The sequence below is a fragment of the Mangifera indica genome, chromosome 8 (genome assembly GCF_011075055.1).
Source record: "Mangifera indica cultivar Alphonso chromosome 8, CATAS_Mindica_2.1, whole genome shotgun sequence".
Lineage (NCBI taxonomy): Eukaryota > Viridiplantae > Streptophyta > Magnoliopsida > Sapindales > Anacardiaceae > Mangifera > Mangifera indica.
Genome location: NC_058144.1, coordinates 5,803,293 through 5,816,719, shown reverse-complemented (window position 1 = coordinate 5,816,719; position 13,427 = coordinate 5,803,293). Strand labels below are relative to the sequence as shown.

At 37.1% G+C, this 13,427-nt stretch overlaps 2 protein-coding genes across 8 annotated transcripts; both read left to right on the top strand.

The window, feature by feature from the left end:
• Positions 1-66: 66 nt before the first annotated feature.
• On the top strand, positions 67-9,778 carry LOC123223745 (serine/threonine-protein kinase 38-like). 7 transcript variants are annotated; one of them, XM_044647093.1, is made up of 16 exons: positions 67-273; positions 384-534; positions 1,194-1,328; positions 4,648-4,943; positions 5,815-5,989; positions 6,555-6,638; positions 6,722-6,963; positions 7,081-7,300; positions 7,473-7,552; positions 7,724-7,808; positions 8,116-8,247; positions 8,340-8,453; positions 8,548-8,595; positions 8,684-8,768; positions 9,049-9,102; positions 9,244-9,778. In XM_044647093.1, the coding sequence occupies exons 4-16, from the start codon at positions 4,726-4,728 to the stop codon at positions 9,354-9,356; spliced, it is 1,650 nt and encodes a 549-aa protein (XP_044503028.1). In that variant the 5' UTR covers positions 67-273; positions 384-534; positions 1,194-1,328; positions 4,648-4,725; the 3' UTR covers positions 9,357-9,778. The 7 variants fall into 7 exon arrangements, with proteins under 7 accessions (XP_044503028.1, XP_044503026.1, XP_044503025.1 ...); XM_044647091.1 differs by having other exon boundaries at positions 346-534; XM_044647090.1 differs by having other exon boundaries at positions 67-277.
• Positions 9,779-11,056: 1,278 nt separating this feature from the next.
• LOC123223747 (protein SCARECROW-like) lies at positions 11,057-13,050 on the top strand. The gene has a single exon (XM_044647096.1). It carries the CDS (start codon positions 11,399-11,401, stop codon positions 12,926-12,928), a length of 1,530 nt encoding a protein of 509 aa, XP_044503031.1. The 5' UTR covers positions 11,057-11,398; the 3' UTR covers positions 12,929-13,050.
• Positions 13,051-13,427: the final 377 nt, after the last annotated feature.

The window sequence follows — 13,427 nt, the reverse complement described above, 5'->3', positions numbered from 1 at the left end:
GCGTATAAGTGGTTTACATTTAATGAGTCCCCTGTGGCAAATTCAGGACCCGCCAAACCAGGCTACACGCGTCGACATGGTACTGGCTGAGTTTGGTTATACAGACCTAAATAAAACGACATGGTCATCGTTCGCGTAGGTGCTTTACCAAAAAAAATGAAGGAAAGAGTGAGAAATCGAACGGTCGTATTAGAGTATGTGGCATGCAAATTTCTTACGACGCGCGTACTCCTCTCTTCTACGATTTCAATCTCGATATCTCGCCGGGATCTCGTTGGTACCAATGGATCTGTAATCCAATTTATTATACTCTCTAGATAAGATTACATTAATTGAATTATACAGGTACTTGATATGTTGAGAATGGCAATTGTGGTGCACAGAGAAGATGACGTTGTCAAAAATTTTGGCCGGAAAGCATATAGTGGGAGGAAGAGACGTTGGCCGAGTGCTGGATGGATCAGCCTTTCATGACATAACTACTTGTTTGTAGTGGTCACTTGGCATATCTGGAAGGCTCTTGGAGTAAAAAATGTTGGTTCCTTTTTATTCTATATGGAAAAATCAAGGATGAACTTAGCGTTGCTTGTTGATAATTTAACTTTTGTTTTCAGTCGAGTTCATAATTAACTGTAGGATTATCTATAGCGTCTTCTTAGGGCATATATTAAAAAACTGTAGCTTTATGAGTATTGAAAAGGCTGGATTTTTACAGTTTCTTGTGCATTTAAATACATCAATTGACTCGTGTAGAACCCCTTAAGTCCCTGGCAGTGGCATTTGCACACCAGTACTTTAATGGATAGGTTATTGACTTTTTTGCCAGAGTGCTGGATATGCAGTCTTGAATTGTTGCTTGCTTGTAGTCATTGGCAGGCAATAAACACTTTTAAGTAACCGTATCGAAAACTTTGTTTATGGATTCTGTAGTTTCATAATTATTGTTCTCCTGTCTTCTGTTTTCTGTGTTTCTGAACATGTTCACTGTTCAGTGTAATTAACAGTAGTTCTTGTAAATATTCAGGGAGAGATTCCACTCCAGGGAGACTTCTCTGCAGAACTTATGATACTTGAAACTGGGTTACATTTTCTTTTTTTTTGGGCTGGGAGGAAGGCTACTAAGTACATTTTTGTTCCTTCCAATTTCATGAAAATGTTGCATTAAACTAAGTCTTTTTTTTTTTTTTGAGCAGTTGAAGGTACTGATTCTGTTAGGAGAGAGAGGTTGATTGAGCTGCATGATATTGGCCTACAATGGCGAAGACATAAGGTATCTGATGGGCAGGGGCAGAGTACAAATTTGCATGGGTCTTCTTCACCCTTTTCAGGTACTATATAGTCATGGAATTTGATTACGGTTGCAAATTTACCAAAGCCTTTTGTTGTTATAATTTTATGACGATGGAAGTACAATGTTAGGCTTCTTTGCGAATTTGGTTCCATTATTTTTCTTATCCCACGAAAATATATTACATCAACATAAAGAAGAGGGTATACACCATGTGGACCAGATTCCATTCATTCAGCAGAAAATCAACTTCACTGGGGTATAACAAGCTATACAAAAATTGAATACTGATATATGTATATAATTTTAACACACTGCTGTTAGGGGGTTCAAGCTTTTTTGCCACAATTTAGGCTATGTCTTGTCAAACTGATTTCATAATTCTCAACTAGTTTTTCTCGATTCTCTACTAGTTGGCAGTTTACCATAATGCCAACTGCTGAAAAGGTTGATTTTATATTTCTGAGATCTTCTACCTATTATTTTGAGGGAGGGTTTGGTTTGGAATTTTTCTAATCGTCCGAGCCTGACTTTGTGCCTGATGAAGCCAAGTAGACACTTGGTTTTTTGTTTTTGGAACTCACTCTGCTATAATTTTTTGCAGTATTAATTGCTTAATCATTTTTCATTTGATGCCTCTCCATTGTCAAAATATATGTTTATTCTTTTCATGCATGAAGGTTTTTCGCAAACTAGAAACTGTCTTCATTTGGGTGCAGGTTCGTTTGCTGGTTGAGTTACAGTTGACCTAGATGTTGTTGCTAGGCTTTATTTACTTGACTTTTTTAAGGAAGATTGTGATTCTCCATCTATATTTTATAGCATTTGCATACTCACTTGTAAACTTTGACAGAAATGTTTGTCGCTCCATATGTATATGGTGCTGAATGCATAACCTTTTGGTTTCCAGGTGGATTATAATTTGGAAAGAAACACTACAGTCATATTATTATTTTTTTAATTATTAGTGTCTTCATTTTCTTTTTCTTTTATTTGGTCCAGTGCTCAATCATCTAGTTTCTGCATTTCTTGGCAAATTCCCCAAAAACCTCAGAAGTTGTTTTTGAGGCTTCCAGTTTTCCAGCAGCGACCTTCACAATTAAGCCATTGGGCTTCCAAACTTTACCCTTTCTCTGTCTGCTTCTAAATAACCACTTTGTGGCTCGTACGACTTTACCAGCTACCAAGTTGGTGTGATCTGATCACATAATTTTCAAAAGAGACACTGTAAGAATAAAGCAATATAGAGTTGTTGGTTTTCAAATCCAACTGAATTTAATAATAATTAACCCAAAATATGGACCTTTCACCAATATAATTTTATGGAATTACAGGTCTACAGGTTTTGATACACTTGTAGCCACAGGTTGACAGGATCACCACCTTTAATGCGATGTCAACATCCTTTCCTAGGCAAAATTATATAAACAATTCCCACATATCTCAGAGTTTGGTGGAAGAGATGGTCACAGCAACACCAAAAATGGACACCTAAGACGCTAGAATTGCTTGTGCCGCCTGGCAGGCCACATCTTGATAGCTCTTCTTCTCCAACTTTCACACAACCAACCACCCCATAGCAGCAGTAACGTTGTTCCCATTTCACCTCCTAATCAGATTCCTCATAACTAGATCAACTATTATTGGAAACCAAACCAAAATCAAAGTGGGTTTATCATTTGAATGCCCCATGGTGTGTTTTCTTATGCTTCCCATTAGAAGTACTTATCCAAAGCACTTCCCAAGTAGCTAGTTAGTTGAGGTGGAATGCCCAGTGAAAATAAGTGAGAAAAATGGAATGCATATATACACAACTTGATCAGAACTGGAACTCAACTTTACCCAAATGAAGCAATGATGGTCCCATAATATAATGACATTCCTGCAAGAAACTATTATTTTTTGGGATGAAGCACTAACTCTATGCAAAATTTCCAGCGAATTAGCTTACCAACCTGCTGTTTTGAATAAATATTAATCAATAAAATTATTTGAATAAATATTAATCCATAAAATTATTTAAATTTTATTATTTAGATATTATATTATCATATAATTAAATAATTAAAAATAAAATAATATTTAAAACTATTATAATATGAAAGGTAAAAAATTAAAGGCCAAACGACTATTTCCCACCCAAGGTTTGATGTTTTTTTAAGTTTCCATCCTTTAACTATGGAAACACTAAACACCCACCCATGACCGGTTAGATTTAACAAAACTCTAACGGTGATAAGGGTAAAATCGTCATTTTCTCTATAATATTAAAAATAAACCAAAATAGAATCTATTTTGCCCCCCTAAACTTTAAAAACTAAAATTTTTCTCCAGCCTAAGTTTAAAAAAACCGCAATTTCACCCTAGGGTTTGGTTTTGAAATCTCCGGCGACCTCTCCGGCTCTATTGCCGACGGTGTCTCCCTCCTGAACCATCATCTCCTTCTGGCGATCCATTTCCTCTCATTTGGAGGTCCGATTGGCGTTGAAAACTCTTTGAGAGACGAAAAACTTTGTCGGGGAAGACGAAGCTATCGTCTTCGTCTGGGAAGACATCGTCTTCTCAGAAGAAGACCTCTGGGAAGACAACCGTCTTCCCAAACGAAGACGACGGCTTCATCTTCGTCTGGGAAGACGAAGGGTTGTCTCCGACGAAGTTTTTCATCTCCTAAGGCGTCTCCGACGTCGATCGGACCTCCAAATGGGAAGAAATGGATCGCCGGAAGGAGAGGATGGTTCGAGAGGGAGACACCGTCAGCAACGGAGTCGGAGAGGTCTCTGGAGATTTCAAAACCAAACTCTAGGGTGAAACTACGATTTTTTAAAACTTAGACTGAAGAAAAATTTTAGTTTTTAAAGTTTAGGGGGGCAAAAGGAGATAAAATTTTCAGGTGTTAGGGTTTTGTTAAATTTAACCGGCTATGGGTGGGTATTTGGTATTTCCATAATTAAATAGTGGAAACTTGAGAAAACATCGAACCTTGGGTGGGAAATAGTCATTTGGCCAAAATTAAAAATAAAATTTAAGAAAAACAAATAAATAATAGATGAAAGGCGAAACGTATATAAAACGGACAATACATTAAAGCCCGCCACTACAAAAGAGAGAATCACGCCGAAGCGGACCGCTTGTTTCTGTTTTCGTGGATCTCATTATCTTCTCTCTGACTGACTTAATTTTCGCGGTACTCTAAATTCCCAGCCTCGTTTTTCCAATACTTATATTAGATTTTGATGTTTCCTTTTTGTCTTTTATATTCATTTTTTTTTTTCAGTTTCATCAAATCCTTTATGGTACATTATTTTGAATATTTAATGTAATTTTATTGGAGTTTGGAATGTGTTTGATTTTGTGATTAGCGTTGGTGTAATTAAGGGTGTGCCTTAGAATTGGAGAATAAAGGGGATGCTTTGTTGGTAGTTTGGTGGGAGGGAGGAATGGATTCGGCGAGGAGTTGGTTGCATAAGCTTCAACCGCGAGATAAAGCGAGGGCTTTTAGCAGGAAGAAGGAGGCTGGAAGCATTGAAAGTAATGAGGATTGTACGGATGAAGAAGGTGTGTCTAATGCTACTAAGCAGAAGGTTGCGGCAGCTAAGCAATACATTGAGAATCATTACAAGGAACAAATGAAGAATCTGCAAGAGAGGAGGGAGAGGTATGTTCTTCTGCTCTTTTAATGATATGTTATTTGGTTGACTTAGTTTTGGACTCTGTTGTAGCTTCTTTTACTGGTGTTTACTGCCAATGCATGTTGAAAAATATGTTATCAATTTTGCTTTCAAATTGAGAGGTCAATTATGAGCCTATATCCATCACATCAACCTTTTCACTGCATGTTGTTCTTGAGCAGTGGGTCACAGGGTGGAAGGAGAGCACTATTAGTTAGAGACAGTGATTCTTGTAATTGGAATCATTTGTGGCTAAAGTTTTTTTTTTTTTTCTCTCTGAGAATGTTCCTTTTTGTATATAATAAATAAGTTGGTGGTTTTCTAACTTGTATATGCTCCACCGATTCCATAAGCTTCATTCCAATTCTTTTAGGCAACAATCTAGACCTAAGTTCTTGGTGGATGTCTTTTCAGAGCTTGATGGTTCAAATAAGTGAAAAAGATAAATGGTACTTGTCTTTTTCTATTTCTCCTTATTATTTTAGCAGATGTAAGTTTGAAATAGTGAAAAGGGCAGATACTCATTTTTTTCTTATGAGTGGTTTTGTTTTATTACCTTTGATCTATTGAAGCCTATTTATATTCATAGTTTTTTTTTCTTCCGCACAGCTGTGCTTTAAGCAGGTTTGATCATCTACTGATTAGTGCTTTTCTTATGCTTCCACCCAATTATCTGAAATTTATCTATTTGCATAGAGTTTACTTCTTCTCAGAAATCAATAAATGTCAGTATTTTTTTTCTTTTTTGGGCTTTATATCCTCAGTTAAAAATACAGTCTAAATTTCTTCTTGGGAAAATTATATATTGTGGCACTTTGAGATCAAGAAGCGTTCTAATCATATTTCCTTTCTAAATAGGCGAAATATATTGGAAAAAAAATTGGCTGATGCTGATGTCTCTGAGGAAGATCAAAATAACCTTATTAAGTTCTTGGAGAAGAAGGAAACAGAATACATGCGCCTTCAGAGGCATAAAATTAGTGCAGATGATTTTGAGTTATTAACAATGATTGGGAAGGGGGCATTTGGAGAGGTATTTTCTTATGAAACGTGACATTTTTAATCTTTTTCTTCAGTCTTTTTTTGGAAAGGTATGTTAGCACCTTGTCTTTCAAGGAGGTCCTTCTCTGCTGTTGTTGGTATTTTCACAGAGCTCTCACCTTGATCAATACTTGTATTTTCATAATTTTTCGTTCTATATTTCTTGGTTACTACTTTGATCTTGTTTAATTGTAACAGCCTCTATTTAGTTGTTGGTTCATTCATTTCATGTATGATATTCAAAGAATTGTATCCAATGTTTGTAGTCTTAGCAATTTGCTAATTGTCCCTGGGCATTAGAATATTGCGAATGTAAAGGCTTCTCTTTGAAGCTTCTAGTGTTGTGGCCATTATGATGCCAGCATAAAGTTATGTATCATGGATGTATGCAGTTTTACATGTTTCTTGTGGATGTGTAGTATCTAGTCATTATAGTATGAAAGATCTTTTGGAATATCCTGTATTATTGTGTTAGTTTTTGGTCTATATATTCAATTTGACACCATGCTGGTTTTCTGTTATCAGTGTTTTTTTATAGTGTTTGCTTTCTGCTGCAGGTTAGAGTATGTAGAGAAAAGACAACTGGTCATGTATATGCTATGAAAAAGCTTAAGAAATCAGAGATGCTCCGGAGAGGCCAGGTATGTATTTATCTCTCCTTCCAATTCATCAACTAACATTTTATGCTCCATATTTATTGCCAGTTGGCTTCTCAATTTTTTAGGTTGAGCATGTAAGAGCAGAAAGGAATCTGCTTGCTGAGGTTGATAGCAACTGCATTGTCAAACTCTACTGTTCTTTTCAAGATGATGAGTTTCTTTATCTTATTATGGAATATCTACCTGGTGGAGATATGATGACTTTACTTATGCGAAGGGATACCTTGACTGAAGATGAGGCCAGATTCTATGTTGCAGAGACAGTTTTGGCTGTTGCATCTATTCATAAACACAATTACATCCATAGGTTTGTTGAAAAATGTATGAGTGTAATTTTACACAAAACAAAAACCTCTGGTTTTTTTTTTTTTTTTTTTTTTGGCCTGGAAAATATGAGCTTGACTTTGGTTACTAAATATTGCAGAGATATCAAGCCTGACAACTTGCTGCTTGATAGATTTGGACACTTAAAACTATCTGATTTTGGTCTATGTAAACCCTTAGACTGCAGCACCCTTGGAGAACATGATTTTTCTGCTGCGAGCAATGTTAATGGGGCTGCACAGAATCAGGAGCAGCCAGGGGCGCCAAAATGGACACAACAAGAGCAACTACAACATTGGCAGAAGAATAGGAGAACACTTGTAAGTTATCTGTCATTATTTGTAATGGTTCCCTCTCTTTTTTTTATCGTTAGTGCAGGTTTAGGAGAGAAATATTCTCTTTTGCTTTGGTAGTGGTTATTAAACTCCTGGCAGAGTTTTGCATGTGACTATTGAGGATTTGCTATTTTAATTAATTGTGAAGGATTTGCAGGCTTATTCTACTGTTGGCACACCCGACTATATTGCTCCTGAAGTCCTGCTGAAGAAAGGTTACGGCATGGAATGTGATTGGTGAGTAATTACGCTTGTGCATTGAGGGTACATTTGTGATATTCGGCGTCTCGTGATATAAATTAAATTTGATATCTTCTGCAGTTGAAATAACTTCTCTATGTTAAAAGATGCCTTGAATCTTTTTTGGACTGAGATTATCATTGTGACTCATGGTTATTTATTGAATAGGTGGTCAGTTGGTGCTATTATGTATGAAATGCTTGTGGGATATCCACCTTTCTATTCAGATGACCCGATGTCAACATGCAGGAAGGTAAACTAAGAGTCTTGTCTTCTTATAGTTAATCTCATACCATATAGATTATAAATGTCTTACTCCTTGAATAGTTATGTTCCTAAAAATTTTCTAGTTGGATACACACTACAATTTTTGTCCAGGTCTTTAATATCATACAATGAAGCATTAATGTTTTGAAAATTTTTACAGTGCTGCAAACCTCTATACTGTGCATATGCCCCTACCACCCAAAATTGAAAAGGAACTCAAAATTGCCAAAGAAGAGTGTCAGGAAAAGTCTCATTAGCAGAGTAACATCTTTTCCCTGCTCTGTTTTATGCAGATAGTAAACTGGAGAACCCATTTGAAGTTTCCTGAGGAAGCAGATTTATCTCCAGAGGCAGTAGATCTTATTAGCAAACTTTTGTGTGATGTCAACGAGAGACTAGGATCAAAAGGCACAGATGAAATAAAGGTGTCTGTATGGTGTGTCTTATTCTGGATTTTTATATTTATCCGATGGGTAGTTGCTAAAAAGGAGGACTTTGTGGCTCCCTAATTTTTCAGGCTCATCCATGGTTTGATGGTGTCAGTTGGGATAAGCTATACCAAATGGAAGCTGCTTTTCTTCCTGAAGTCAATGATGAGTTAGATACTCAAAATTTTGAAAAGTTTGATGAGGTATTATTGTCAAAATTTGTGTTGATTTTGCAAGTGTCTTGGGGATTTCATGTTGCTAACAATTCTTTCGGTTGCTGCTTCCTTTTATGTTCAGTCCGACAGTCAGACTAAAACTTCATCAAAGTCTGGGCCATGGAGGAAGGTAAGTGTATAATTGACCCTTCTGTTTTCCTCAATTTTTTTATGGTATCAGTATCTTTACTGTCTTTCACATTTCCTCTATTTTGCAGATGCTCTCATCAAAGGACATTAATTTTGTGGGCTATACTTACAAGAACTTCGAAATTGTCAATGATTATCAAGCGGCTGGGATAGGTATTTACCTTTATTGTATATATGTGGGGGAATGATTTTATTATGTTAAGGCTTGGTTCAGGTTAATATGTCGGAGGCTTTGCATTGTTCATTTTGATATCTCATTTAAGAAGAGGAAGAAGTGTGATTTTGGAAGAGAAACTTTACTGACGAGTAGCTTAAGCATAAGTCCAAAGAATTATTTCTTCTTATCAGAACACTCATTGTCCTGCGTTTAACAGTTTGTTTAGTTTGGCAATTAATTTTTTTGGTTGCTGATTTTGATTATATCTACTTGTAGCTGAATTGAAGAAAAGCACCAAACCAAGTAGGCCCTCCGTCAAGTCACTTTTTGGTAGTCTCACCTTTTGACTATATATGCTGAAAACATATGTTGGTTTTTGGGTGATTTATCATTCTTTATATTTTGCATGCATCAACAATTATCTGTGAATAAAATATTTTATTTCTTTAACCTTGGGCTTACTTGTGGCAGAAAATGAGGTGGAGGAGACATCAGAATCATCAGAGACAATCACTAAGGATCAACAATCAGCTGATCAAGGGAGCTTTATGAATTTGCTGCCCAACGAAATGAGAAGTTCTTAAAAAAATTAGAGTGAATCCCTTTAATTAAGCCTGCCAATCTCTTAATATTTCAGTTAGAGAAGGCCTTCCTGCCCACAGCACTTGGTAGATAATAACATTCCAATTAACTTAGAAGGTTTTTTTATGGTACCATTTACATTCCGGAAATCTGAGGTCTGGTTGAATGCTCAAAGTGTTCAAGGCCTTGAAGAAAAGTGGTGGATTTTCATGCTACTAACCAGAGAATTGATGTGGATAAGAGTTAATCTTCCTTTTTTTGGTTCAAAGGATGGAAACAGGGGAAAGAAATCTAATGCTCTGACTCGTTCTCCTTTCTTATGTAATTTAGTGTAATTTTTTTGTTCTTTATAGTGTGAGGGCCGAATTGTTGTACAAAAGATCCTTATTTCACTCATACGTTTATACATACATGTGCTTAATTATGAATTTGTTTGATGGGTATGTGGCTTTTGAGTTGAATGGAAAATAGAATCAAAGGCATCACAGCAAGAATTATGTTTTGCATAAAATGGAGGTGGATCTTTCTGTAGAATCTTGAGTATAACTAAAAGATAGGATCAACTGATGATGACTTACTGACTTCCCCTTAGTCATGGGAATGGGTCCTCAAGCAACTACTCTGTAAAACTGCCATCTGTCAAAATATTGTGCCTCTCCACTGTCACTATCATCTAACTTGCAGAATCTTTAAACAGCTTTTGGCTTTATAATCCACTCAATTGTTGAACTAATTTTGCAGTGAAAGATTCGTTCCAAAATCGGCAGACAAACAAATATATGACACTGGCTTATCACTCATTAAAACCTAAACGCTAAAAGTAAAAATATAATGGTTCATTTCATTCATCATATTATAATATTCATTCTTGCGATTTACCCTTAGCAGGCCATAGCTGTGACTGGAGGATGACCAGTCTGAAGATTTGACCACGCAACTTTGGCAGATTGCAACTTTACCATTGCTTGGTTTGGATGCCATTAGATGGCCAACTTGCTGTCTCATACTTCATCCATACGTACGCAGTGACAGTGCGGGTCTTTTCAATGCCCTAGATATGTTTTGCTTATATATAACATGATAGAGACCAGTTTTACCGGTTAGATAGTCCAAAATTAAACTTGAATTTTGAACTTTTACTTATCTGTGATTGCTGATAAAGAAGTGAAGACATAAAAACTAAAGGAAAACGCATCGTTTTTTATGTTCCAACTTAAAACAGAGTTGGTACAACTACATCATGCCATTTATTGAGATTTGGGAGGAGCTCTGTCATGTATTCAGCTTCCAGCTTCAACAATGATCTTGACTTATTCTCCAAATTAGGAATATCAATCATTTCAACTTCACCATGCAATCACGCAACCCTAGTTGATCATCTTAATATATCTTACGATCAACATTGATGATATCATGAATCTAATGATCCTGAATATTGCTGTATCATATATAACTTACATGAATGACCCACTTTCATATATGATATATATAGATGTTGTTTTCAAGGCTTTACTTTAATCATAAAACTAGCAATTTAACCTTACGTGGTCACCAACTTTCATTTCTAATTTGTATAATTTTGATGGTGGGGTAGTTGTTCTTTCCCCATCTAACTCATTCTACTCAAAACAATATGATGCTAATAATATTTCTCTCTTTGCTACCAGGTTTGGGGACCTCAATCTTTTTCATTGCTTTTTAAATCCCCAAAACCTGAGTTTATTATCAGAAAATCACTACCATACTGACGTGTGCTTGGATTTTAGTAACTCACCTTCTTCTACATGTCTGGCTATGCCGGCCGTGGTCTTGCATTAAAAAATTCCATGAATTTCTGTTAGTTATCTTCCGAGACCATTTCTTTGGTCATTTCTTTAGTCATCTTTTGAGGTTATCTTGCACTTTAAAAGCCACCTCCACCTCTTCTTAACTCCCCTCTCACCGCCATATTCTTCCTTCTGCTCTTTCTTTGTATCTCAAGCTCTCCTTGAGTACTTTTTCTGAGCTCATATAGATACGATAATTTTGCAAACAGCTTGCTTCAATGATGAAAGGAGGATTTGAAGCAGTTCATGGGGCTCTTGATATGATGCAACCTCATGAACCATGGGAATATTCCTTTATTGGGTTTCCAACTGCCACCCCTAATTCCTTCTCAAAGCCAATGATCGAAAATCGTTCGGAGAGGAATGAACTCTCTGAGTGGGTGGAACATGTCACCAAGCAGCTCATTGATGACCTGCCGGATGCTAGCACTGAGAGCTTGCAAGCTCATCACCCTTCAATGATGTGTGAGGATCATCATCACAATTCTGTCTCGTCGTTTTTGGGTGACTTAAGACCAAGAAAAACTAGCAGAAGAAGTTATTTTGATGCCAATGGCGGTGAAGAGCTTCAATGGAGCAATGAGCTTGGAAACCAAACAAACATTTGCGAAAGTGGGTCAGGCAGTGGAGGGTTGAATAGGCTAGATGAACAAGGGTTAAGCCTAATAACCCTCCTTTTGGAGTGTGCGGTTGCTATTTCAGTTGATAATCTTGGTGAAGCTCACAGAATGTTACTTGAGCTCACCCAAATGACTTCCCCCTATGGATCTTCTTGTGCTGAAAGGGTTGTTGCCTATTTTGCAAAGGCCATGGCCAGTAGGGTTATCAATTCATGGCTAGGGATTTGCTCTCCTTTAATTAATCACAAGAGTGTTCACTGTGCCTTTCAAGTCTTCAACAATGTCTCTCCGTTCATCAAATTTGCACACTTCACCTCCAACCAAGCCATTCTCGAGGCTTTCCAGCGACGCGATAGGGTTCACATAATAGACCTTGATATCATGCAAGGTCTGCAATGGCCAGCCCTTTTTCACATCCTCGCCACACGTATAGATGGCCCTCCACAAGTCCGAATGACCGGCATGGGCACTTCAATGGAGATTCTAATTGAAACAGGCAAACAACTTTCCAATTTCGCAAAGCGACTTGGAATGTCATTTGAATTCCACCCAATCGCCAAAAAATTCGGAGAAGTCGACGCTTCAATGCTACAAGTCCGCCGAGGAGAGGCACTAGCAGTCCATTGGTTACAACATTCATTATATGACGCCACAGGACCCGATTGGAAAACAATGAGACTCCTAGAAGAATTGGCACCGAGAGTAATCACATTAGTAGAGCAAGAAATCTCCCATGGTGGATCTTTCTTGGACCGTTTTGTGGGCTCTCTCCATTACTATTCAACCCTATTTGATTCTCTGGGAGCCTATTTGCCAAGCGATGATCCCGGTAGACATCGAATCGAGCATTGCCTTCTCTACAGAGAAATAAACAACATACTGGCAATAGGAGGGCCAGCACGAAGTGGAGAAGATAAGTTGAGGCATTGGAGAAGTGAGCTCGCAAGAAATTGCTTCATGCAGGTTCCAATGAGCGGCAACTCAATGGCTCAGGCACAACTTATACTAAACATGTTCCCTCCGGCTCATGGCTATAGCCTCGTCCAAGGAGAAGGCACACTCATGCTGGGATGGAAAGAAACCAGTTTGTTCACTGCATCTGCTTGGACCTCCCATGCCTCAAGATAGCAGCCATTGATTAATGTTTTCATCCGGCTCCCAAAAACCCAGCAGTTTCTTTAAGTTGTAAAGATTAGCCTTGGAAAAGGGATATTTAATGATTAATCATAATTAAGCAACAAGTTTGTCCATGTTTTAGTGCTGACTGTCAGCATCATTTCTGCATGTTAAATTTTAAAACTATTGATTAACTATGATGTTAAAATTGACAGAGTGGTGTTCTATGCATGTGATGAGGCTACAGATAGACAATTACAGCCCATAATCTAAATTAATTAACTGCTAATTGAATTGGCCGACAGAGTTTTAAGCTTTAGATATATTCCCAATTTCCCACCACCCTATGGCACCACTACAATTATTAAGCTTGGGATTCAGTTAGATCTAGTGAAAATTTTACCTATAAATGGGTTAAAAAACAAGAAATTAACTGATTAAGGATATATATTTAGGTAATTAATTGTCACATCCAAATTGGGATAATCCTGTGTTAGCAGTTAGATATTAA

Excerpts from the sequence above, each read along its gene's own strand:
- LOC123223747 (XM_044647096.1), top strand. The coding sequence starts at position 11,399 with ATGATGAAAGGAGGATTTGAAGCAGTTCATGGGGCTCTTGATATGATG.
- LOC123223745 (XM_044647093.1), top strand. The coding sequence starts at position 4,726 with ATGGATTCGGCGAGGAGTTGGTTGCATAAGCTTCAACCGCGAGATAAA. Across the intron at positions 6,964-7,080 it reads AAACACAATTACATCCATAG|AGATATCAAGCCTGACAACT; the intron begins GTTTGTTGAAAA and ends TAAATATTGCAG. Across the intron at positions 9,103-9,243 it reads CTCCGTCAAGTCACTTTTTG|AAAATGAGGTGGAGGAGACA; the intron begins GTAGTCTCACCT and ends TACTTGTGGCAG.